Genomic DNA, 23,764 nt, shown 5'->3' on the forward strand with positions numbered 1-23,764 from the left:
AAAGAAATAAGCTTTTTTGCATATGGAACATTTCTGAGATATTTTTATTTCAGTTCATGAAACATGGGACCAACACTTTCCATGTTGCGTTTATATTTTTGTTATAAGTTATATACTTCAAGAATCAATGGGTACATATCATGAATTTATTAGTTGAAAAATAGATACAGTAAAACTGCAGCCCTCCAAGACTTTTGGAGAGAATTCAATATTTTTCTAAAATTGCATATACCTCATATGCCTCACTTTAGTATGTGTTCTGTTGTGCAAGCCAGCTTGTTCTTTGCTATTCTAAAGCCTAGCTCTTCTTTAGTTGTGTCAACATGAAAACCTCCACAGCCAGGAGTGGACAACCAGTCCATATGAATGCAGAAAGAGATCTATTAAACCAATTCACCATGGACCGTTTGTTGTAACTAATTTTATATCGGCCTGCTCTCTCTGTCCCCTCTCTGACCTTCATGTCACCACCTTCGTGTCACCATGGTAATTAGTATGCTCAGACAAAGGTGTGCCCCGTGGAACCCGACTCCACCGCCCTTCACCCTTCATTAGCAAGGTCACTTCCTGGAGTGTACGGCCATGGCGTGGAACCTTGAATCAGGCCCACCCGACAGCTAATCACACACACACACACACACACACACACACACACACACACAACTTATGAAGTGTTATAACATGTCAGATGGCCAGAGGGAGCGTCAGGTCTGCATATCTGAGAGGGACGATGCCCTCATATTGGTATTCCCTACAGCTCTGTTCTGCTCTGCTCTGCTCAGCCAGGGACCCGGCCACCAGGTAAATGTCTAAGGGCTGTTGGTGTAGCTGGGGCTGTCACCACTAATATATGTGCAAAGGGGGCAGCTATAGAAAATGTCAGTGCTCTGGCCTTTCTACCCCAGTGTCAGCAGGCGAGGGTTGGACGGAAAGCAGGGTGGAATGGAAGGAAGGAAAGCAGGGTGGAATGGAAGGAAAGAAAGCAGGGTGGAATGGAAGGAAAGAAAGAAAGCAGGGTGGAATGGAAGGAAAGAAAGCAGGGTGGAATGGAAGGAAAGAAAGCAGGGTGGAATGGAAGGAAAGAAAGCAGGGTGGAATGGAAGGAAAGAAAGAAAGCAGGGTGGAATGGAAGGAAAGAAAGCAAGGTGGAATGGAAGGAAGGAAGGAAAGAAAGCAGGGTGGAATGGAAGGAAAGAAAGCAGGGTGGAATGGAAGGAAAGAAAGCAGGGTGGAATGGAAGGAAGGAAGGAAAGAAAGCAGGGTGGAATGGAAGGAAGGAAGGAAAGAAAGCAGGGTGGAATGGAAGGAAAGAAAGCAGGGTGGAATGGAAGGAAAGAAAGCAGGGTGGAATGGAAGGAAAGAAAGCAGGGTGGAATGGAAGGAAAGAAAGAAAGCAGGGTGGAATGGAAGGAAAGAAAGCAGGGTGGAATGGAAGGAAAGAAAGCAGGGTGGAATGGAAGGAAAGAAAGAAAGCAGGGTGGAATGGAAGGAAAGAAAGCAAGGTGGAATGGAAGGAAGGAAAGAAAGCAGGGTGGAATGGAAGGAAGGAAAGAAAGCAGGGTGGAATGGAAGGAAGGAAAGAAAGCAGGGTGGAATGGAAGGAAGGAAAGAAAGCAGGGTGGAATGGAAGGAAGGAAAGAAAGCAGGGTGGAATGGAAGGAAGGAAAGAAAGCAGGGTGGAATGGAAGGAAGGAAAGAAAGCAGGGTGGAATGGAAGGAAGGAAAGAAAGCAGGGTGGAATGGAAGGAAGGAAAGAAAGCAGGGTGGAATGGAAGGAAGGAAAGAAAGCAGGGTGAAATGGAAGGAAGGAAGGAAAGCAGGGTGGAATGGAAGGAAGGAAAGAAAGCATGGTGGAATGGAAGGAAGGAAGGAAGGAAAGCAGGGTGGAATGGAAGGAAGGAAAGAAAGCGGGGTGGAATGGAAGGAAGGAAAGCGGGGTGGAATGGAAGGAAGGAAGGAAGGAAAGAAAGCGGGGTGGAATGGAAGGAAGGAAGCCAGTAGGTCTGTTAGTTGTTGTACACAGGTGCTATATTGGCACCTCTCTTTCCATTTTGTTAATGGTTAGACTGTGCAGCTGAATATGGAACAGACAGAGCAACACTTAGTCACATTGGTTCAAGGAAGGAATAGAAAATAAATTACACTATGTTAAATAGGATTATTGTTAGTGGGTTGTTGTAAATGTTACTGCTTAAAAATATTGCATTTCAGTGTTAGCTTTTGGCAGTCAATTATCATTGATTATTATTGTAGCTCGCGCTTTTCTGCAAAATTATTCTATTAATTTTTGTTTCCCCTTAATGGGGCTTGATGAACGTGTTAAGTAGAGAATTGTCCCTAAAGGTACTCTTCTTGTCACTGTGGAAGCGATGCGGCACAGCACTGAGCTGGATGAGCAATCTGCCGTGTCCTCATTTCATCTGATTTGCAAGCTAGAGAGAATTAAGTAATTGGCATTTATGCAAAACAAAAGAGAATTTGTATCTCAAAAAATAGTTTTTTTTTCAAGTACTGTAGAACCAAATCTGTACACTGTGTACTCTATGGTTATATATGCCTGCCTGTCTGTCTTAGTCTACGATATGTGTGCGAATGTGCATTTAAGTGTGTGTGTGGATGAAATATATTTTGTGCTTTGGCTCTAGATACAGAGAGCAGCAAGATCGGCATCATTTCACCTGTCAGAGAGCAGATCCAGTTCATATGGAGGAGGAAGATGTACATACAATGCCTTCAGAAAGTATTCACACCCCTTGACTTGTTACACATTTTGTTGTGTTACAACCTGAATTTAAATCGGATTAAATTGAGATTTTGTGTCACTGGCCAACACACAATACCCCGTAATGTCAAAGTGGAATGTAAAGCTGAAATGTCTTGAGTCAATAAGTATTCAACCCCTTTGTTATGACAAGCCTAAATAAGTTCAGGAGTAAACGTGTGCTTAACAAGTCACAATAAGTTGCACGGACTCACTCTGTGTGCAATAATAGTGTTCAACATGATTTCTGAATGACTACCTCATCTCTGTACCCCACACATACAGTTACCTGTAAGGTCCCTCAGTCAAGCAGTGAATTTCAAACACAGATTCAACCACAAAGACCAGGGAGGTTTCCCAATGTCTCACAGAGAAGGGCACCTATTGGTAGATGGGGGGAAAAAGCAGACATTGAATATCCCTTTGAGCATGGTGAAGTTATTAATTACACTTTGGATGGTGTATCAATACAACCAGTCACTACAAAGATACAGGTATCCTTCCTAACTCAGTTGCCAGAGAAGAAGATACCGCTCAGGGATTTCACCATGAGGCCAACAGTGACTTTAAAACAGTTACAGAGTTTAATGGATGTGATAGGAGAAAACCTTGTAGTTACTCCACAATCCTAACCTAAGTGACAGAGTGATAAGTATACAAGTATTCCAAAACATGCATCATGCACAAGTAAAACTGCAAAACATGTGACAAAGAAATGCACGTTATGTCCTGAAAACAAAGCATTATGTTTGGGGCAAACACAACACATCACTAAGTACCACTGTTCATATGATGAAGCATAGTGGTGGCTGCATCGGGTTATGCTCCTCGTGGTATGCTTGTCATTGGCAAGGACTAGGGAGGTTTATTTGATAAAAAGAAACAGGATAGAGCTAATCCTAGAGAAAAAGCTGCTTCAGTCTGCTTTCCAACAGACACTGGGAAACATTCACTATTCAGCAGGAAAATAACAGAAAACACAAGGCCAAATCTACACTGGAGTTGCTTTCCAAGACGACATTGAATGTTCCTGAGTGGTCTAGTTGCAGTTTTATCTTAAATGGGCTTGAAAATCTATGGCAAGACTTGACAATGTCTGTCTAGCAATGATCAACAACCAACTTCACAGCTTAAAGAATTTTGAAAAGAATAATGTGCAAATATTGTACAATCCAGGTGCGTAAAGCTCTTAGAAACATACCCAGAAAGACTCACAGCTGTAATCGCTGCCAATGGTGATTTTAACATGTATTGACCCAGGGGTGTGAATAGTTACATAAATTAGATATTTCATTTTTACATTTGCAAAAATGTGTAAAAACATGTTTTGATTTTGTCATTATGGGGTATTGTGCAGAGGTTTTTGTTTTTTCCTTTAAATGAGTAACTAGACAACCAGGTGAGTGAAGTTCCTTACTAATTAGTGACCTTAATTAATCAATCAAGTACAAGGGTCCGTGCCACTCGGAACATATTCTCTCCATGTCATTATACAGCGCAGTGATCCAAGACTGAGAGGGGGAGAGCCAGCGAGAGAGCCACTGTGACTGACCCAAACTTAAGGAAAGTTTTGACTATGTACAGACTCAGTGAGCATAGCCTTGCTATTGAGAAAGACCACCGTAGGCAGACCTGGCTCTCAAGAGAAGGCTATATGCGCATTGCCCACGAAATGAGGTGGAAACTGAGCTGCACTTCCTAACCTCCTGCCAAATGTATGACCATATTAGAGACACATATTTCCCTCAGATTACACAGACCCACAAAGAATTTGAAAACAAACCCAATTTTGATAAACTCCCATATCTACTGCATGAAATACCACAGTGTGCCATCACAGCAGCAAGATTTGTGACCTGTTGCCACAAGATAAGGGCAACCAGTGAAGAACAAACACCATTGTAAATACAACCCATATTTATGTTTATTTATTTTCCCTTTTGTACTTGAACTATTTACACATGAAATGACATTTGAAATGTCTTTATTGTTTTGGATCTTTTGTGAGTGTAATGTTTCTGTTATTTCATTTTTGTGTATTATCTATTTCACTTGCTTTGGCATGTTTCCCATGCCAATAAAGCCCTTAAATTCAAATTGAGAGAGAGCGATGCACTTGGACTGGCTTTGAACAAGCCTTATCAAACTAAAGCAGGGCCTGGTCCTCTGTTTACAGTGTAAACCAATCGGAACACGTGTGTATGACTGCTTCCATTAATAACAGCAGACAGGCTGTTTGAGTTCAAATATATGTTTAAGTTCAAATATAAGTCAGATGTATTTTTTCAGCTGATATCTCCCCGAGACAGACGTTGAATTACTGCCACTGTGAAGCATTTCAACTGATGTCTTTGTGTGGGTACTGTAGAGTGGAGAAGTGAAGGACATAGGGTACCAGTCAACATTTTGGACACACCTACTCATTCAACGGTTTTTCTTTATTTTTTACTATTTTCTACATTGTAGAATAATAGTGAAGACATCAAAACTATGAAATAACACATGGAATCATGTAGTGAACAAAAAAGTGTTTTATTTATTTTATTCTTTAGGTTCTTCGAAGTAGCCACCCTTTGTCTTGATGACAGGTTTGCACAGTCTTGACAATCTCTCAAACAGCTTCACCTGGAATACATTTCCAACAGTCTTGAAGGAGTTCCCACATATGCTGAGCACTTGTTGGCTGCTTTTCCTTCACTCTGCGGTCCAACTCATCCCAAACTCATTTGAGTTGAGGTCGGGTGATTGTGGAGGCCAGGTCATCTGATGCAGCACTCTAATGTATTTCCCATTTTGTTAGCTTAATTAGCAACGACTACGTTTTATTTCTGCATGTTCCTTCCAATGGAGTCCCAAAGCCCATTGTGAAAATGATCAGAGGTTACGCAATTGATGATGTTCTTCCCAGATACATTTTATCATCAGTAAGTAGCTCTATTTTTAATGACTATTGAAGTGCAGCAGCAGCGGCTAGGCAGCCTGTCCTGAGACGTGAGTCTGTGGATAGCTGGATCTACAATACCAGCCAAAAGTTTGGACACACCTCATCCCAGGGTTTTTCTTTATTTTTACTATTTTCTACATTCTCTACATATGGAATCATGTAGTAATCAAAAAGTGTTAAACAAATCAAAGTATCCACCCTTTGTCTTGATGACAGCTTTGCACACTCTTGGCATTCTCTCAACCAGCTTCACCTGGAATGCATTTCCAACAGTCTTGAAGGAGCTGAGCACTTGTTGGCTGCTTTTCCTCCACTCTGCAGGCCAACTCATCCCAAGCCATCTCAGTTAGGTTGAGGTCGGGGGATTGTGGAGGCTAGGTCATCTGATGCAGCACTCCATCACTCTCCTTCTTGGTCAAATAGCCCTTACACAGCCTGGAGGTGCGTTTTGGGTCATTGTCCTGTTGAAAAACAAATGATAGTCCCACTAAACGCAAACCAGATGGGATGGCGTATTGATACAGAATGCTGTTGTAGCCATCTCTCTCTCTCTTATATGATTCCATATGTGTTATTTCATAGTTTTGATGTCTTCACTATTATTCTACATTGTAGAAAATAGTACAAATAAAGAAAAACCCTTGAATGAGTAGGTGTGTCCAAACTTTTGACTGATACTGTATATGCCACAGAACATGTATCCCAAGGTGAAATGAAATATTTATTTTATTTTACATTATTTTTTATTTTACATTAAGAAATGTATCAACACCATAAATAATATTTGTGATGATATTAACATGGTTTTGTTGATGTTGCCTTAGTCATGGGGTGGTTTTGATCTGTTTTGTATTTGATATAGGGCTTAATTTCATTTCATCAGATTTTCACAGTGAATTTACTAAACTTCTTGCTGCTGGTCAACATTTTAATAGGAAAGACTTTCTAATCAACATAATCATTCTAGTGCTTGCAATGAAAAGTCAATCAGGAGGCTAACATTAAGCCTCTTGCATGTTATATTTTGAGGTTTAAAAAAAACAAATGTTCCCCAATGGTAAACAGCTCTAGCTGCTGTCTGCTCCACCTAACCTGAATGGCTGTGTGTAGACTGAGTGCTGGATCACAGAGAGCGTGTTTGTTTTTGTATATCTAAGTGGGCACTTTTACATGGAGTGATCTCCTCTCCTCCACTCTTCACTCCGTGTGTGTTAGACAGCCGAGGCGGCGCCTGCTTGTCTGCCCGTGCTGTGTGTCACACAGACCTGGCTAGTGTTGTAGAGACCCCGGCCCAGGCTAACAGTGAGCTCAGAGCCAGGCAGGAAGTGTTCTGGACAGGTGGGCCGTGAAAACATACGCAGCTCTGTGGTCGGTTAGCGAGGCGCCTGCCGGGTGGCGTTTAGAGAGAACACACTGGTTACCCAGACCAGGCCACAACCACATGGCTGCACAGGCCAGAGAGGGGGAGAGAATAGAGAGAGGAGAGCAGATGGACAGATAGAGAAGAAAGAGGGAGCTACACACGATGGATGGATGGATGGATGGATGGATGGATGGATGGATGGAGGTATTGAACAGTTCAGAGATCTTGTTGCCACACTTCATTCTGCTTATTTAACTTGCATAGTTTAATAAAGGTTAAATTAAAAATATATATTTATAAATCTACCTGTTTGACCCATGTTATGTGTGCATACTGTTTATGCTTTTTCCATGCTTGACATGGAACTGCAAAGTGTTGACACTTCTCTGTGAAGAATCCTATTTTTACTTTACATTATGTAGTACTCTTGAGTCCTGGTTGTCTCTTTTCACAGAAAGGCATTACCACAGAGAACTAGACTGCTCACTCACGCTTTCAGTCAGCACTTCTCCACTGACAAACAGTGTCCTTGGTCTCCCAGGAAATTCCCAGCTACTGTACAGATAGATGGTTGTGGGGAAAGAAGCATTTAGAAAACTTCTCTAGAATGCAGGGATGACATAGAGGAGTAGAATTGAGCATGGTAATCCAAGCCCTCAGGGTGGAGCAACATGTCAGAGACAGTGTCCTGTCCTCTATCCAGCGGACCTATAGGAGGGCTGGGAAAGGACAGCCTGTGTGTAGAGCTAACAGCTGGTTGGTTGACCAAGTTGTGTCGGTGGTGAGTTGTTTGCCGGGTTGACGTCACGGCTGCATCAGTGTTCCTCACTTCTCCCTACTCCCCCGGAGGCTTAGCAGCTGTGTGGGTTCTCTGTGATCTGGAGCGCTGAGGCCTGCAGTCTTCTCCACAGGGACAGCCTCTCTGTGATCTGGAGCGCTGAGGCCTGCAGTCTTCTCCACAGGGACAGCCTCTCTGTGATCTGGAGCGCTGAGGCCTGCAGTCTTCTCCACAGGGACAGCCTCTCTGTGATCTGGAGCGCTGAGGCCTGCAGTCTTCTCCACAGGGACAGCCTCTCTGTGATCTGGAGCGCTGAGGCCTGCAGTCTTCTCCACAGGGACAGCCTCTCTGTGATCTGGAGCGCTGAGGCCTGCAGTCTTCTCCACAGGGACAGCCTCTCTGTGATCTGGAGCGCTGAGGCCTGCAGTCTTCTCCACAGGGACAGCCTCTCTGTGATCTGGAGCGCTGAGGCCTGCAGTCTTCTCCACAGGGACAGCCTCTCTGTGATCTGGAGCGCTGAGGCCTGCAGTCTTCTCCACAGGGACAGCCTCTCTGTGATCTGGAGCGCTGAGGCCTGCAGTCTTCTCCACAGGGACAGCCTCTCTGTGATCTGGAGCGCTGAGGCCTGCAGTCTTCTCCACAGGGACAGCCTCTCTGTGATCTGGAGCGCTGAGGCCTGCAGTCTTCCCCACAGGGACAGCCTCTCTGTGATCTGGAGCGCTGAGGCCTGCAATCTTCTCCACAGGGACAGCCTCTCTAAGGACAGCCTCTCTAAGGTCCATTTCCACAGGGACAGCATCTCACCACACCCAGCGGCACAATCCCTTGCTAATCCCTGTTTTCACCCCACTCTGCTCTGCTTAGTAACAAGGGAAGAATACATGGGTAGATGTGGTGGTCCAGTACACATGCTCTGTGACTGTATCTGGAGCTGAAGTTGAAGGGGATGTGAAGATGGTGAATGTTGTGAAGGTTCTGGGTGGTGTTGAGAGGGGATCTGTGATTCATTTTTAGGTTACTGAATTCACAAGGCTTTAATAGAATTATTTCCTGTAGGAATTTTAGATGTACCCCTGCTTATGTTTGACCTGTAACTGAAATACAGTGCATTCGGAAAGTATTCAGACCCATTCCATTTTTCCACATTTTTTTACGTTACAGCCTTATTCTAAAATTAATAAAATATTTTTTTCCTCATCAATCTACACACAATTCCCCATCATGACAAAGCGAAAACAGGTTTTTATACATTTTTGCTAATTTATTAATACCTTATTTACATAAGTATTCAGAAACTTTGCTATGAGACTCGAAATTGAGCTCAGGTGCATCCTGTTTCCATTGATCATCCTTGAGATGTTTCTAGAACTTGATTGGAGTCCACAGCCAAATCAACACAGGAGTGGCTTTGGGACAAGTCTTTGAATGTTCTTCAGTGGCCCAGCCAAAGCCTGGACTTGAACCCGATCGATAACCTCTGGAGAGACCTGAAAATAGCTGTGAAGCAAAGCTCCCCATCCAACCTGACAGAGCTTGATAGTGTTGGTCAATTTCTTCAACAGATGATCAGGTCTATACAATTATCAAACATACATTAGTAATGGAAAGGAAACACAGTATCTTTGTTTAAGTATTAAAATGATCCGTTAGTAATACAATTGTAGGCAGAAGTTGGTATAGAGTATGATAGCTCTCCCCAGGTTCTGCAAAATGTCTAAGACATCCTGTAAATCATATAGCCTCTTCCGGTCCTCCTTGCCTGACTTTCCCTGGCAACAACATTTTAATAAATCTAACCTCCCCCTGACAGCAGCAACCATCTTGTCAGCAATTAAAAGCTCAGGAGTGGGTTTGACCGAAACTTGACCTTTCATCACAAGTATAGGGTGATAACAAGGTGAATGAATTCAAGCATCTTCTGACAGGTGACTGTTTTCATCAGGCCTGCGGCAGCCTTGTGTTCTCAGAAAACCAGTGGTATTCTCAGAACCTCAGATAGCCACACAGGTGTGCCAAGCTTGTAGCGTCATACCCAAGAAGACTCGAGGCTGTAATCGCTGCCAAAGTTGCTTCAACAAAGTACTGAGTAAAGGGTCTGAATACTTATGTAAATGTGATATTTCTGGTTTTTATATTTAATACATTTGCAAAAAAATTCTAAAAACCTGTTTTTGCTTTGTCATTATGGGGTATTGTGTGTAGTTTGATGAGGGGAAAAAACGATTTAATCCATTTTAGAATAAGGATGTAACGTAACAAAATGTGGAAAAAGTCAAGGGGTCTGAATACTTGCCGAATGTACTGTATAGCGTGTAAACTTAAAGTGAAGTCAAGCTAAAACATGGCCGCAATTGACAGGGATTATGCTATGGTGATGGTAAGTAATCTCTATCCCAATTGTCACCTGTCCTTTCTGATCAATGGGCAGATGAATACCCCTCTGCCCCCAGGCCCTACAGAGGTACAGGAGGAGAAGGATTCTTATCTCACCATCTGTCTCTATCTCTCTCTCTCTCTCTCTCTCTCTCGCTCTCTTTCTATTTCTTTATCTTTCGCTCTCTCTTGTTCTCGCTCCCTGTCTCGCTCTCTGTCGCTCATGCGCTCGCTGGTTCTCTCTCTCTCTGAACACACACACACACACACACACACACACACACACACACACACACACACACACAGAGGGCCATCTCTGGCTGGTGGCCTACCTTTTTACCCTTCTCTCACCCCACAGGATCCAAGCTTATCCCTCCCCAATTTCATCTATAGCCCTAAATCCTCCTGATCGGATCATTCCCTGGCAGCCACCACCGTTATGTTGTGTCTACCCCCCCCCCCCCCCCCCCCCCTCCCCAGAAGTGGTTCACTCCAACAGGTAATCCAGGGGATGTTTTCCACACACTCTATGGGATCTTTTCACTGTATTTTTCCTGGCCACCTTACTGAGCCCTGTACAGTTCAGGAGTTAACATTGTGTGTCTGTCTCTAGTCAGCCCACTGTTTGTATTCCACTGTTGTCCAAGGTGAAGCCAAGGCCTGGTGGGTCAGAAGGTATAGTCAGTAGGCCATACTATTTGCCAGATTGGTATGGCTGATATGGTGAGACTGCTTTTTTAGTTCAAGTTTGAAAAGGTATCAAGCAGATGCAGAGAGATTTGACAAGCAGTTTTCTTGAGCCTCCCTCCGTCAGAGTCATGGAATTTTTATTGTATTTATTTATTTAACCTTTATTTAACTAGGCAAGTCAGTTAAGGTGGCGTTGAACAGCACTTTCTCTGCCCCCCCTCCCCCCTCCCCACGGCCCTCCTCCCTGTGGCCCTGCTTCTAAGCCCCGGCCTCCAGGCCTCTCTCCCCTGCTCTCCGCTGACCAGCTGGGTCCAAATTACAAAGAGCCTACCACACTGCCACTTTATGTGCAATTCCACTTTTTATTGAGAAACAAGATTGTTTTTCGCCTCACAAATTGTATTTGGTTTTGTGCTCCTTCCTGCAACCCCTACATGCCCCCCCTCAGAACACAGCAGAGCCCTACTGTGTTGACAGACGTCACTTTCTTTTGGCCAATGACTGAAATGTATTCTCCTATTTTTATATTTCTCTTTTTGATACTCTGTTCAGTTGTTCTCTGGCTGGAGGGAACTTAGTAATCAGTTCTTTCCTTCCTCTGGAACAGAAGATTGGGTATCATCCTCAAGACTTCAATCTCAGAAGATCAACATTATGATGACCTTCTAACACTGAGAGGATTCTGTTGATGCTCAGAGGAGCAGACAGGTCACAGTGCATCAGGAAGGGTCAATCTGTGGGGAATGACATATTTGTGTGATGTTTCTAAAGTCTATCGGCCTACTGCGTTCATGTCAATGACTATGAGCTGGACAACATCTTGACAGATTCTGAATAGTTTGAGCTTGGCGCTGTCTGGGGTGTGATTAGATATGGTTTCATCATCTAGGAAGTTACTCATACCATTCTATTTTGATAGATCTAGACAATAGAGTACAGTGCTGCTCCAGTTCTTTGAAGGCAGACAAAAACTGTATTTTGAATTGTTCATCATGAAATACTTCTCTAGGCTAGGGAATGGTTATGTTATATCGTTTTTGGTTATTCTTCCCCATAGATGTGAAGTTTAGTGATCAGTGTTATTCCATGTGTCGTTTCCTGCTCTATGGCTTTAGACATTCAGTGAATGAATCGTCTGCTGCACTGAAGAAAGTCATCTCCTTCCAAATGACCAGGGACATTGATAGATCTCTCACTGTTAGTGAGGACTGTTAGTGAGGACTGTTAGTGAGGACATTCAAGTCCGCACATCTCTTTTATTATATTCCTAAATGGCAACTGGGGAAATTTTACTTCAGTATCGGCAAGGTCTATTATAATGGAAAAGGAGAGAAAATTGTCACTTTAAACATGTATATGGCTTCAAGCGTAATAGTGAAAGTAATTTGTTAAGTGCTTATAAATCCCTTGCTAAAGTTTCCAAGATTTCTGCCTAAAGCAAGCACTTAATTAGCATATTAATTTTTCAGAATGGCTTTGAGGAGCGCTCCTCAATTTTTCCCAATTTCATTTTTTTCACTCCCTTAATGTGAAAATATTTTCTCCCGTTCTGCAATTTATTTATCAAAGCTGAAGCTTCTTTTGGATTCACTGAGTTTTTTCCTGTGTGAGTCTGGGAGGAGGTGTATCTGTGCTCAGCATCACTGGGGGCCTATAATGAGCTATAAGCTGCTTCTATCAATCTTCATAACTGTAAAATAATCTATTGACTATGGGTAGGAGTGTAAAGCACATCGAATCATTAAGATAAGAGAAAGGAGTGGGTATTGCCTCTGTTTGTCAAGATAGAATATTGCTGCCTGTTCTACCAAGGCAATATTAAAAAAGCATGCTGTAAAAGAAACAGCCGTGACAGCTTCATATCATTCTCCTGAACAGTGTTTATTTGTCACCGGGTGTAATGGTTATGTAATGACCTCAGCTCTAACCTGAAGATAAATCAACATGGTCTTTGATGTAAGGTGATTGCAGAGCTGCATGCTATTGCTTTGAAGCCTTATAGGTTACACTATGGTTACACTATATTTACGTCAAGGAGTCCACATGCTGCATGCTTATGTCAAAGCAGGGCTTTAACTCCTGTTACATGAATTTTCCTCTGGTGGAACAGAACGGAAGCTTCTGTTCTGCAGCGTACAGCAGGTCTCATTTCCACATTGTCTCGGCATTGAGAAAGGTTGGTTAGGTTATGTGTTCAGTCTGGAATCTGGCCAATGAATGGTTGGATTGAGTACTAGGCTACTACACTCTAATCTGTGATAGTTGACCCTGCTTTGACCTTCTGGATTATTCTGAAAGGAGTGATGATTTTTGTTACTACAGTACATTCCCCTTTTTAAAGGGACAGGTTCAAATGGCACATGATCTATGTGAAGATAACTGAAGCCAGATATACTGTGCTGTATGTCTGGTGCTACACTTTCATATTATTGATGCTGTTCCTGAGTCGTTTACATTATAGAAATAGCAGGAAAGGGTTAAACCAGGTGTAGAACAGATTGTACCCTCTGAGCAGCAAACACACATGGTAGGAAAAGAAACGGAGAACAATTGTCAGAAAATGGAACATAAATACAAAAAATCGAATGGGATGAATGTGTAGCAGTGTGTTGCCTCTGTCAAGCAGATCATTGTGTCTCAATGACACACACACTCTCTCTCTCTTTGTCTGACTGGGGGGTCCTGTGGGGAGGGTGTTTGGCTGGGTGGCCTGGGCCAGGGACCAAAAACAGGCAGCCTCTCTCTGCATCCATCCAGACAAATGTAACTAATCAGCTAAGCGGGAGCTCTCAGTCAAACAGGACTATGGCTGTCAGTCAGGGTTAGCGGCTGCCGAGCGCATTTGAATATGTGCATTACAATTCCACTTCGCAAATATGGACAAATTGGAGCTCTGCGGCTAAATTTAGGGAGCGTGAATAGAATGTGGCAAGCGTGCTGTCGCACTGTCACTCAAAAAGCCAGTGACACGCCTGGCATAAGCTAAAGGAAGGGGGGGTGGGGCTTTTTAACTCGCAGCCACTGTCTTTCAGAAAACTTCATTCTCTGATGCTTGTTGGGGGGCTGAAAGCCTTATGTATAAGGACCTTGGTAATCAGTGCTGAATATGTGATTTGAGATGATGGAGGAGGGGAGTTGATTATCTCACCTTAATCAGGCAGGGTCCAGACATAAAGAGGCAAAGCTGATGAAGAACATCAGCTGAGTCTCGTATAGGGGCGTCTCGTCCAATCAAATCAGCTGTCTCATATAGGGACGTCTCATTTTCCTCTTACATAGTCTGAACAACAGTAGTAGTCAGACTCAATCACAGCCTTCGTCATCAACCACAATCAAAGTGGAGAGGCTGGCACTTAATCACAAGTAAATAAGTAAACGCAAACTAACGCATGTCGTAACACAGACCACTCTACTCGTCCCTTGGGGAGGTTTTAGAGATGGGACTCAACAGGTGTTCCCCTCCACACTCCTCCCTCCTCTCTCCTTTTTTCCTGATTAGTATTAACACTGTATACCTGCATCTCCTGCATATATCACACTGTAATATTTAGTCCGTTCATATTGGGACAGCATAATCTTTTTCCACTATCCATGACTGTTTTCCTTTAGTTGTCCTGCTCTGTGCCTGGATAAAGATCTATGTTTGAGGGCGTTTTTCACTACAGCACATCATCTAATGAAAGATCTTAATTAGATCTCCTCTGTGCCCAGAGAAATATAGATGCAATAATCAGTCTTCACTCCTATCTATCGGTTTTGCTTCCATTCTATGAGGCTCTAGGACACTTTCCGCCTTTGTCATCCATCCTCCTTTTGTTAGTCAACTTTGAAATCCTCACATCCTCTGAAGGAAGTCTTGAGTTGCAGAGTTGAATAACTATTCTCGTGCTCTTGGAAAGAGTCACTGATCGCAATCCCCCTGTGATGAGAGCAGAGAGCGAGGCTGCTTTCTTCTCCTGTTGAGGCGTGTCATTACACGATGAGGAGAGGCGACCGACTCCATCCATTACCTCAACCTCTCCATCACATCACGGCCCCCTGAGTGATTCTGTTGGCTCCTCTCTCTCCGACACCTCACTGCTTTATGATGCTGTTAATCTTCTGACGGCCACGACCATCTACACACCACGTTTTTTAACTCTACCTTCCACCTCCTTTCCACCAATCCATCCAATTCAAACAAACTTGTACGAAATAGAGGTAGGACAATGTCTGGCTGCTTTACAGCATCAGCTGTGGAGTGTAATCTGAGCTAGATATGTTAGATGCTGCTTCTGTTTATTTCTGTGAGGGATATTGAAGCTGAGGGTGGACAGTGATGTCTAAAGTAAATGCCCTGGCCCTAGACGCTCTCTGTCAGTGATGTAGAGTCATGGGTGAACAGGGAGTACAGGAGGGGGCTGAGCACCCTTATAGGGCCCCAGTGTTGAGGATGTCTAAAGTAAATGCCCTGGCCCTAGACGCTCTCTGTCAGTGATGTAGAGTCATGGGTGAACAGTCATGGGTGAACAGGGAGTACAGGAGGGGGCTGAGCACCCTTATAGGGCCCCAGTGTTGAGGATGTCTAAAGTAAATGCCCTGACCCTAGGCTCTCTCTGTCAGTGATGTAGAGGCTCTAATGAATGTTGAAAAGGTGTGAAGAGGCCAGGTCCTTCTACACCATCCCCTCACTGTGGACGAAGTGCTGAACTTCTGCAGTCAGTCTTCACTGCAGCTGCTGCTTCAAACTATCTCTTCTAAGAGTTGCTCTGAAAGCCTGTTCTAACCGTCAGCCTGTATGCTAATGTGTAGAAGGAGGGAGTCAGCAGTCATATGCCAGGTGAGAGGAGGAGGGAATGAGAGGGTCAGCAGTTTTACCTGCCTTATGAGCATTCTTAAAAATACATAGAAAAATACATTTTCAGTAAAACATCAATGTTTTAGCATTTCATTGCACGTGTTAATGGAAATGTCAGTAACTTTTTATTCTTGTCCTTGATTGGTCCTCTATCTGCTCTTTATGATTGACTTGATGCTTGCTTGCCAAACAGGCTGGTTTGAAAAGTGCCTCTACATCATAAGCTGAAAAAGAGGAGAGAAAACGTTAGGGAGAGTGGATGAAGCTAGACTAAACCCCCCTGTTGATGACAGACAACCTTTTTTCTTCATGGTCTCCATCATCTGTGAAACAGCCCACCTGTTTCCCTCCTATTGTCATTGGTGTTTTATCAGCACTTCACAGCCCAAGCAGGCAGAAGAAGTCGGCCCACTCCAAACGTGTCAAGGTGTGTGTGTTTGTGTCTCAGTGTGTGTGTTTGGGTCTCAGTGTGTGTGAAAGAGAATCTTTCAGCGGCAGGCTGACAGCTGACATTCTCAAAAAGGGGTAAGCAGGAAGGCCGGAGGCATTTGGAGGCACAGGAATGGAGAAGAATTATCAATCTGGATCCATGAAAGACGACAGTGCCTAAACAGCAGCATCAGCAGCTGCAGACTGACTGAGAATTCCCCAAGTCAGCGACTGGCTCCCTGCACAGATAGAAAACTCATTGCATTCTCTCCTCCATCACCATCAGGCCGTGCCGTTCGCTGGTGTGTCATTCCCATTTCTCCACTCGGCGCTCTCCAGAGACTGCTTTTTCATATTCATGGATTCGGCCTGGGAATTTATGTACTTGAGATTGCAAAGATGCCTAAATCTCTGCCTGGACCGACACTATTCTATCCCCTAAACCAGGGGTAGGCAACTAGATTTACCATGGCTGATTTTTGTCTGAGCGGATGGTCAGGGGGCGGGAACATCATTATAATGATTTGTGCAATGCAAACTGACCACAACTAAGCCCAAAAATAGATTGTACTTTGATTACGTTGAGACACGATCACATGCCTTTTTTTATCGTGGGAATAATGGGAACAGATTTCCTAAATTAAACTCATTTTTAGCTGAAGTCCTGGTGATTTTAGTATTTTCTGACCAATAAACTAAAATCCAGCTGCCGACGCCTGCCCTTAGCTCTCTAGCTCTGAGCGCTGAGTACAGTTTCTGGGTGGAGAGGAGAGGTAAAGACCAGGCTTGTTTAAGCCCATGCATTGTTTTGTGTTCATTCCTTTGTAACACCTACTGAACCTCTCCCCTCCTCTCCTCACGACACAACTCTCCCTCGTCTCCCTCGTCTCCCTTTCCACCAGTGCTTCACAGATGGAGCTTTTCAAATTTACACAAATAATGAGACAACGTTTGGTGTTGTAACTAACTGCACCCTCCAATCCCCCTGTGATGAGAGCAGAGAGCGAGGCTGCTTTCTTCTCCTGTTGAGGCGTGTCATTACACGATGAGGAGAGGCGACCGACTCCATCCATTACCTCAACCTCTCCATCACATCACGGCCCCCTGAGTGATTCTGTTGGCTCCTCTCTCTCCGACACCTCACTGCTTTATGATGCTGTTAATCTTCTGACGGCCACGACCATCTACACACCACGTTTTTTAACTCTACCTTCCACCTCCTTTCCACCAATCCATCCAATTCAAACAAACTTGTACGAAATAGAGGTAGGACAATGTCTGGCTGCTTTACAGCATCAGCCGTGGAGTGTAATCTGAGCTAGATATGTTAGACGCTGCTTCTGTATATTTCTGTGAGGGATATTGAAGCTGAGGGTGGACAGTGATGTCTAATAAAATAACATTTTATTGGTCACATACACCTGTTTAGTAGATGTTATTGGTCACATACACCTGTTTAGCAGATGTTATTGGTCACATACACCTGTTTAGCAGATGTTATTGGTCACATACACCTGTTTAGCAGATGTTATTGGTCACATACACCTGTTTAGCAGATGTTATTGGTCACATACACCTGTTTAGCAGATGTTATTGGTCACATACCTGTTTAGCAGATGTTATTGGTCACATACACCTGTTTAGCAGATGTTATTGCGGATGTAGTGAAATGCTTGTGCTTCTAGCTCCGACAGTGCAGTAATATCTAACAGTTTCACAACATATACTGTACTCAAAATACACGTAAATCTAAGGAATGGATCAAGAATATATATACACTACCATTCAAAAGTTTGGCATCACTTAGAAATTTCCTTGATTTTTAAAGAAAAGCACATTTTTTGTCCATTAAAATAGCATAAAATTGAATCGAAAGACAGGGTAGACATTGTTAATGTTGTAAATGACTATTGTAGCTGGAAACAGCTGATTTTTAATGGAATATCTACATAGGTGTACAGAGGCCCATTATCAGCAACCATCACTCCTGTGTTCCAATTGCACATTGTGTTAGCTAATCCAAGTTTATCATTTTAAAAGGCTAATTGATCATTAGAAAACCCTTTTGCAATTATGTTAGCACAGCTGAAAACTGTTGTTCTGATTAAAGAAGCAATAAAACTGACCTTCTTGAGACTAGTTGTGTATCTGGAGCATCAGCTTTGGGGGGTTCGATTACAGGTTCAAAATGGCCAGAAACCAAGCACCTTCTTTGGAAACTCGTCAGTCTATTCTTGTTCTGAGAAATGAAGGCTATTCCATTTGAGAAATTGCCAAGAAACTCATACAACGCTGTGTACTACTCCCTTCACAGAACAGAGCAAACTGGCTCTTAACAGAACAGAAAGAGGAGTGGGAGGCCCCGGTGCACAACTGAGTAAGAGCATTAGAGCATCTAGTTTGAGAAACAGACGCCTCACAAGTTCTCAACTGGCAGCTTCATTAAATAGTACCCTCAAAACACCAATCTCAACTTCAACAGTGAAGAGGCAACTCTGGGATGCTGGCCTTCTAGGCAGAGTTCCTCTGTCCAGTGTCTGTGTTCTTTGCCCATCTTAATCTTTGCTTTTTATTGGCCAGTCTGAGAAATGGGTTTGTCTCTGCAACTCTGCCTAGAAGGCCTTGATAGCTTTGCACACTCTTGGCATTCTCTCAAACAGCTTCATAAGGTAGTCACCTGGAATGCTTTTCAATTAACAGGTGTGCCTGTTAATTGAACTGTATTTCTGATCAATTTGATGTTATTTTAATGTACAAAAAAATAGCTTTTCTTTCAAAAACAAGGACATTTCTAAGTGACCCCAAACATTTGAACGGTGGTGTATGTCAGAGCGGCATTGTACTAAGATACAGTGGCATAGTATAGAGTACAGTATAAACATATGAGATGAGTGATGCGATATTTACAAACAGGTAAGGTGACTAAGAAACCGTAGAATAGTATAGAATACAGTTTACACATATGAGATGAGCAATGCAAGATACGGAGACTTTATTAAAGTGGCTAGTGTTTCATTTCCTTAAAGTGGCCAGTGATTCCTAATCTATGTCTATAGGCAGCCCCCTCTGATGTGCTGGTGATGGCTGTTTAACAGTCTGATGGCCTTGAGATAGAAGCTGTTTTTCAGTCTCTCGTTCCCAGCTTTGATGTACCTGTACTGACCTCGCCTTCTGGATGATAGCGGGGTGAACAGGCAGTGGCTCGGGTGGTTTGGGCAGACTGCACCACCCTCTGGAGAGCTTTGCGGTTGTCAGCGATGCAGTTGCCGTACCAGGCGGTGATACAGCCCAACAGGATGCTCTCAATTGTGCATCTGTAAAAGTTTGTTAGGGTTTTACGTGTTAAGCCAAATTTCTTCAGCCTCCTGAGGTTGAAGAGGCACTGTTGCGCCTTCTTCACCTCACTGTCTGTGTGGGTGGACCATTTCAGTTTGTCAGTGATGTGTACGCAGAGGAACGTGAAGCTTTCCACCTTCTCCACTGCTGTCCCGTCTATGTGGATAGGGGGGGTGCTCCCTCTGCTGTTTCCTGAAGTCCACCATCATCTCCTTTGTTTTGTTGAGGTAGAGTGAGAGGTTGTTTTCTTGGCACCACACTCCGGGGGCCCTCACCTCCTCCCTGCAGGCTGTCTCATCATTGTTGGTAATCAAGCTTACTACTGTTGTGTCGTCTGCAAACTTGATGATTTGAGTTGGAGGCGTGCTTGGCCACGCAGTCATGGGTGAACAGGGAGTACAGGAGGGGGCTGAGCACCCTTATAGGGCCCCAGTGTTGAGGATGTCTAAAGTAAATGCCCTGGCCCTAGACGCTCTCTGTCAGTGATGTAGAGTCATGGGTGAACAGGGAGTACAGGAGGGGGCTGAGCACCCTTATAGGGCCCCAGTGTTGAGGATGTCTAAAGTAAATGCCCTGGCCCTAGACGCTCTCTGTCAGTGATGTAGAGTCATGGGTGAACAGTCATGGGTGAACAGGGAGTACAGGAGGGGGCTGAGCACCCTTATAGGGCCCCAGTGTTGAGGATGTCTAAAGTAAATGCCCTGGCCCTAGACGCTCTCTGTCAGTGATGTAGAGTCATGGGTGAACAGGGAGTACAGGAGGGGGCTGAGCACCCTTATAGGGCCCCAGTGTTGAGGATGTCTAAAGTAAATGCCCTGGCCCTAGACGCTCTCTGTCAGTGATGTAGAGTCATGGGTGAACAGGGAGTACAGGAGGGGGCTGAGCACCCTTATAGGGCCCCAGTGTTGAGGATGTCTAAAGTAAATGCCCTGGCCCTAGACGCTCTCTGTCAGTGATGTAGAGTCATGGGTGAACAGGGAGTACAGGAGGGGGCTGAGCACCCTTATAGGGCCCCAGTGTTGAGGATGTCTAAAGTAAATGCCCTGGCCCTAGACGCTCTCTGTCAGTGATGTAGAGTCATGGGTGAACAGTCATGGGTGAACAGGGAGTACAGGAGGGGGCTGAGCACCCTTATAGGGCCCCAGTGTTGAGGATGTCTAAAGTAAATGCCCTGGCCCTAGACGCTCTCTGTCAGTGATGTAGAGGGTCTAATGAATGTTGAAAAGGTGTGAAGAGGCCAGGTCCTTCTACACCATCCCCTCACTGTGGACGAAGTGCTGAACTTCTGCAGTCAGTCTTCACTGCAGCTGCTGCTTCAAACTATCTCTTCTAAGAGTTGCTCTGAAAGCCTGTTCTAACCGTCAGCCTGTATGCTAATGTGTAGAAGGAGGGAGTCAGCAGTCATATGAGGAGAGGAGGAGAGAAAGAGACAGAGAAAGCAAGAGAGAGTATTCAGTAAGAAGGATAGAGGAAGGCAGGAGGAGGAGTGAAGATGGAAGGCCTGTTGTCTGGTGTCAGAGAAGGGGAGATGGAAAGAGACAGTAGAAGGATAGGGATGGAGGGAGGAGGAGAGGGGGAAGATGGAAGGCCTGTTGTCTGGTGTCACAGTGGAGAGAAATGGACAGAGTAATTGCGTTGTTCCAGGGCCTGAGAGATCCCTTCAGCCATGACACACACACACACACACACACACACACACACACACACACACACACACACACACACACACACACACACACACACACACACACACACACACACAGACACAGAGGCTCACGTGCCTGTCAGGAGGCATAAAGACAGCAGGAGCTGAAAAAACCTAACTCTCAGCAGACAAGTTGAGGCAGCCTGCTAGCGCAAAGCCCAGCCTGAAAATGACTGGAGAGAAAGACGTACAGGCAGATCATCTATCAAGGGAAGCAGATGAAACTGCAGGGAGGGAAAGATGTCAGATGGACGGAGAGAATAGAAGGAAGGCAGAGAGAGATGGAGACTGAAGTGCTGCTGGCTTGCTGCTCATAAAGATGGCGGGTGATAAATGTGAGCAATGTTGATGGTTTCCATGGCTGCACTTGGCCATCCATTGTTTCGGGATGTGTTGCCAGTGCTGATGGGTAGTCCAACCATGGGTGGTGGCAGACAAGGGGAGAGATGTGCTCTCTCCTCTGACCCACTGGGTGTTAACCTTGACTCCTTTCTCCTCTCTCCTTTCTCCCTTCTCTTCTCTCTCCTATCTTCTTCTCTCTCCTATCTTCTCTCTCCTGTCCTCTTCTCTCTCCTATCTTCTCTCTCCTCTCCTCTTGTGTTTGAAAGTCAAAGTTTCAAAGCTCAGTGTGTGGCCTTGGGAAGGACCTGGCATAGGTAGTGACATTGGCGACATGTCCCCACACACCCCAACAAATGAGCGCGGACTTGCAGCTTACATGCTACACTACTCGACACTCTCTTCAGACTCGGCAAACGATGATTCTGGGCCCTTACAGTGAATGCTCTTGAGATTTGTCCTCTAAAATGCTTTCACGTGTTGCTGATCTCTTTTCTCTCTCCTTTTTCTCTCCTTCCAGATGGTCACAAGAACAAAGAAAGTATTCGTAGGAGGATTATCAGCGAACACAGTAGTTGAAGATGTGAAGCTGTATTTTGAACAGTTTGGCAAGGTAAGGCTTATTTGGAAGTGATGTCCTCTTGTCCTGAGCCATTTCAAGATGATAGACTAGCGGATGAGGATGTTCTGTGGCACTCTAATTGGCAGTCAATAGCCTCATCAAGTCTCTGATAGAGATCTGAGGAGGTCGACAGACTCATTCCCTGGGATCTGTCTGGTTCCTACACTGTCTGTGGAGGCTGGTTGTTTAGATGAGTCTCCCCCATGTAGTCATATCCTGCTGAGTGTACCATAAGACCTGTTTTGTCAGTTGTCAGCCATGTAGGGGGACTGATTCCATTGTTATTTCTGAAGTGTCTGTTTTAGCTTCTCCTTAGCATTGTTTGAATATTCTCCTTATATTACAGAGAAGTTAGAGACACAGCCAGGTTTTGATTGAGTGGCCTGGGTTTTCCTGGCTCTCTAAGGCCTTGTTTGAATATTTAGAAAATTCATCCTACGTTTTATATATATTTCCACACTGAGGTTGAAATAATACTGGGTAATTGTTAACATTATGATAGTGCACTTTTAGTGTAAGAGCTGTTTGAAAAGACTGCCTGAAATTTCAGCCTGTTTTGGCGGGATGGAGTTTTGGCCTGCCTGGTGACAGTTAATAGACCAATAAGAAAGACAGTTCCAAACCTTTCTGCCAATAACGGCTGGTTTTCAGTTTTCTCCTCCCCACTCAAACCACTCCCAAACAGTCCTAGATAAATTCTTGCTTGATAAATGGCTCTCTGCTTGTCAAGGTTGTGCGCTACTGGTAAGAAGTCAGGTGCAGGAGAGCAGAGAGTTGTGATCAGGCGCACTTTATTTGGCAGAAGCACAAAAGACCGACGCAGCTGCGTCAAAAAACCTCCAGCCAATGGCAAAAGTGAATAAGCGCGAAAAACACTCACAATAATGCAAATGTATGACAATAAACATACTACGGGTCAAAACACGATACCCGGGGAAAAACCAGTCTGGCGCGTAACACTAAACACGTAGCAAAACAATTCAGAGGAATATATATATATATATATATAGTATATACTGCTCAAAAAAATAAAGGGAACACTTAAACAACACATCCTGGATCTGAATGAAAGAAATAATCTTATTAAATACTTTTTTCTTTACATAGTTGAATGTGCTGACAACAAAATCACACAAAAATAATCAATGGAAATCCAATTTATCAACCCATGGAGGTCTGGATTTGGAGTCACACTCAAAATTAAAGTGGAAAACCACACTACAGGCTGATCCAACTTTGATGTAATGTCCTTAAAACAAGTCAAAATGAGGCTCAGTAGTGTGTGTGGCCTCGGCGTGCCTGTATGATCTCCCTACAACGCCTGGGCATGCTCCTGATGAGGTGACGGACGGTCTCCTGAGGGATCTCCTCCCAGACCTGGACTAAAGCATCCGCCAACTCCTGGACAGTCTGTGCAACGTGGCGTTGGTGGATGGAGCGAGACATTATGTCCCAGATGTGCTCAATTGGATTCAGGTCTGGAAAATGGGCGGGCCAGTCCATAGCATCAATGCCTTCCTCTTGCAGGAACTGCTGACACACTCCAGCCACATGAGGTCTAGCATTGTCTTGCATTAGGAGGAACCC

The 23,764-nt window shown here is 44.3% G+C and overlaps 1 protein-coding gene across 5 annotated transcripts in view; it reads left to right on the top strand.

The window, feature by feature from the left end:
• Positions 1-23,764, top strand: part of LOC106613081 (RNA-binding protein Musashi homolog 2) — a 348,890-nt gene that overhangs the window by 41,007 nt on the left and 284,119 nt on the right. For all 5 annotated transcript variants that reach the window (XM_045724689.2, XM_045724688.2, XM_045724693.2 and 2 more), the window contains exon 6: positions 22,076-22,168. In XM_045724689.2, coding sequence (XP_045580645.1) covers positions 22,076-22,168 — 93 coding nt within the window. The remainder of the gene's footprint in view (positions 1-22,075; positions 22,169-23,764) is intronic.

This window comes from Salmo salar, chromosome 09 (assembly GCF_965601325.2).
Source record: "Salmo salar chromosome 09, fSalSal1, whole genome shotgun sequence".
Lineage (NCBI taxonomy): Eukaryota > Metazoa > Chordata > Actinopteri > Salmoniformes > Salmonidae > Salmo > Salmo salar.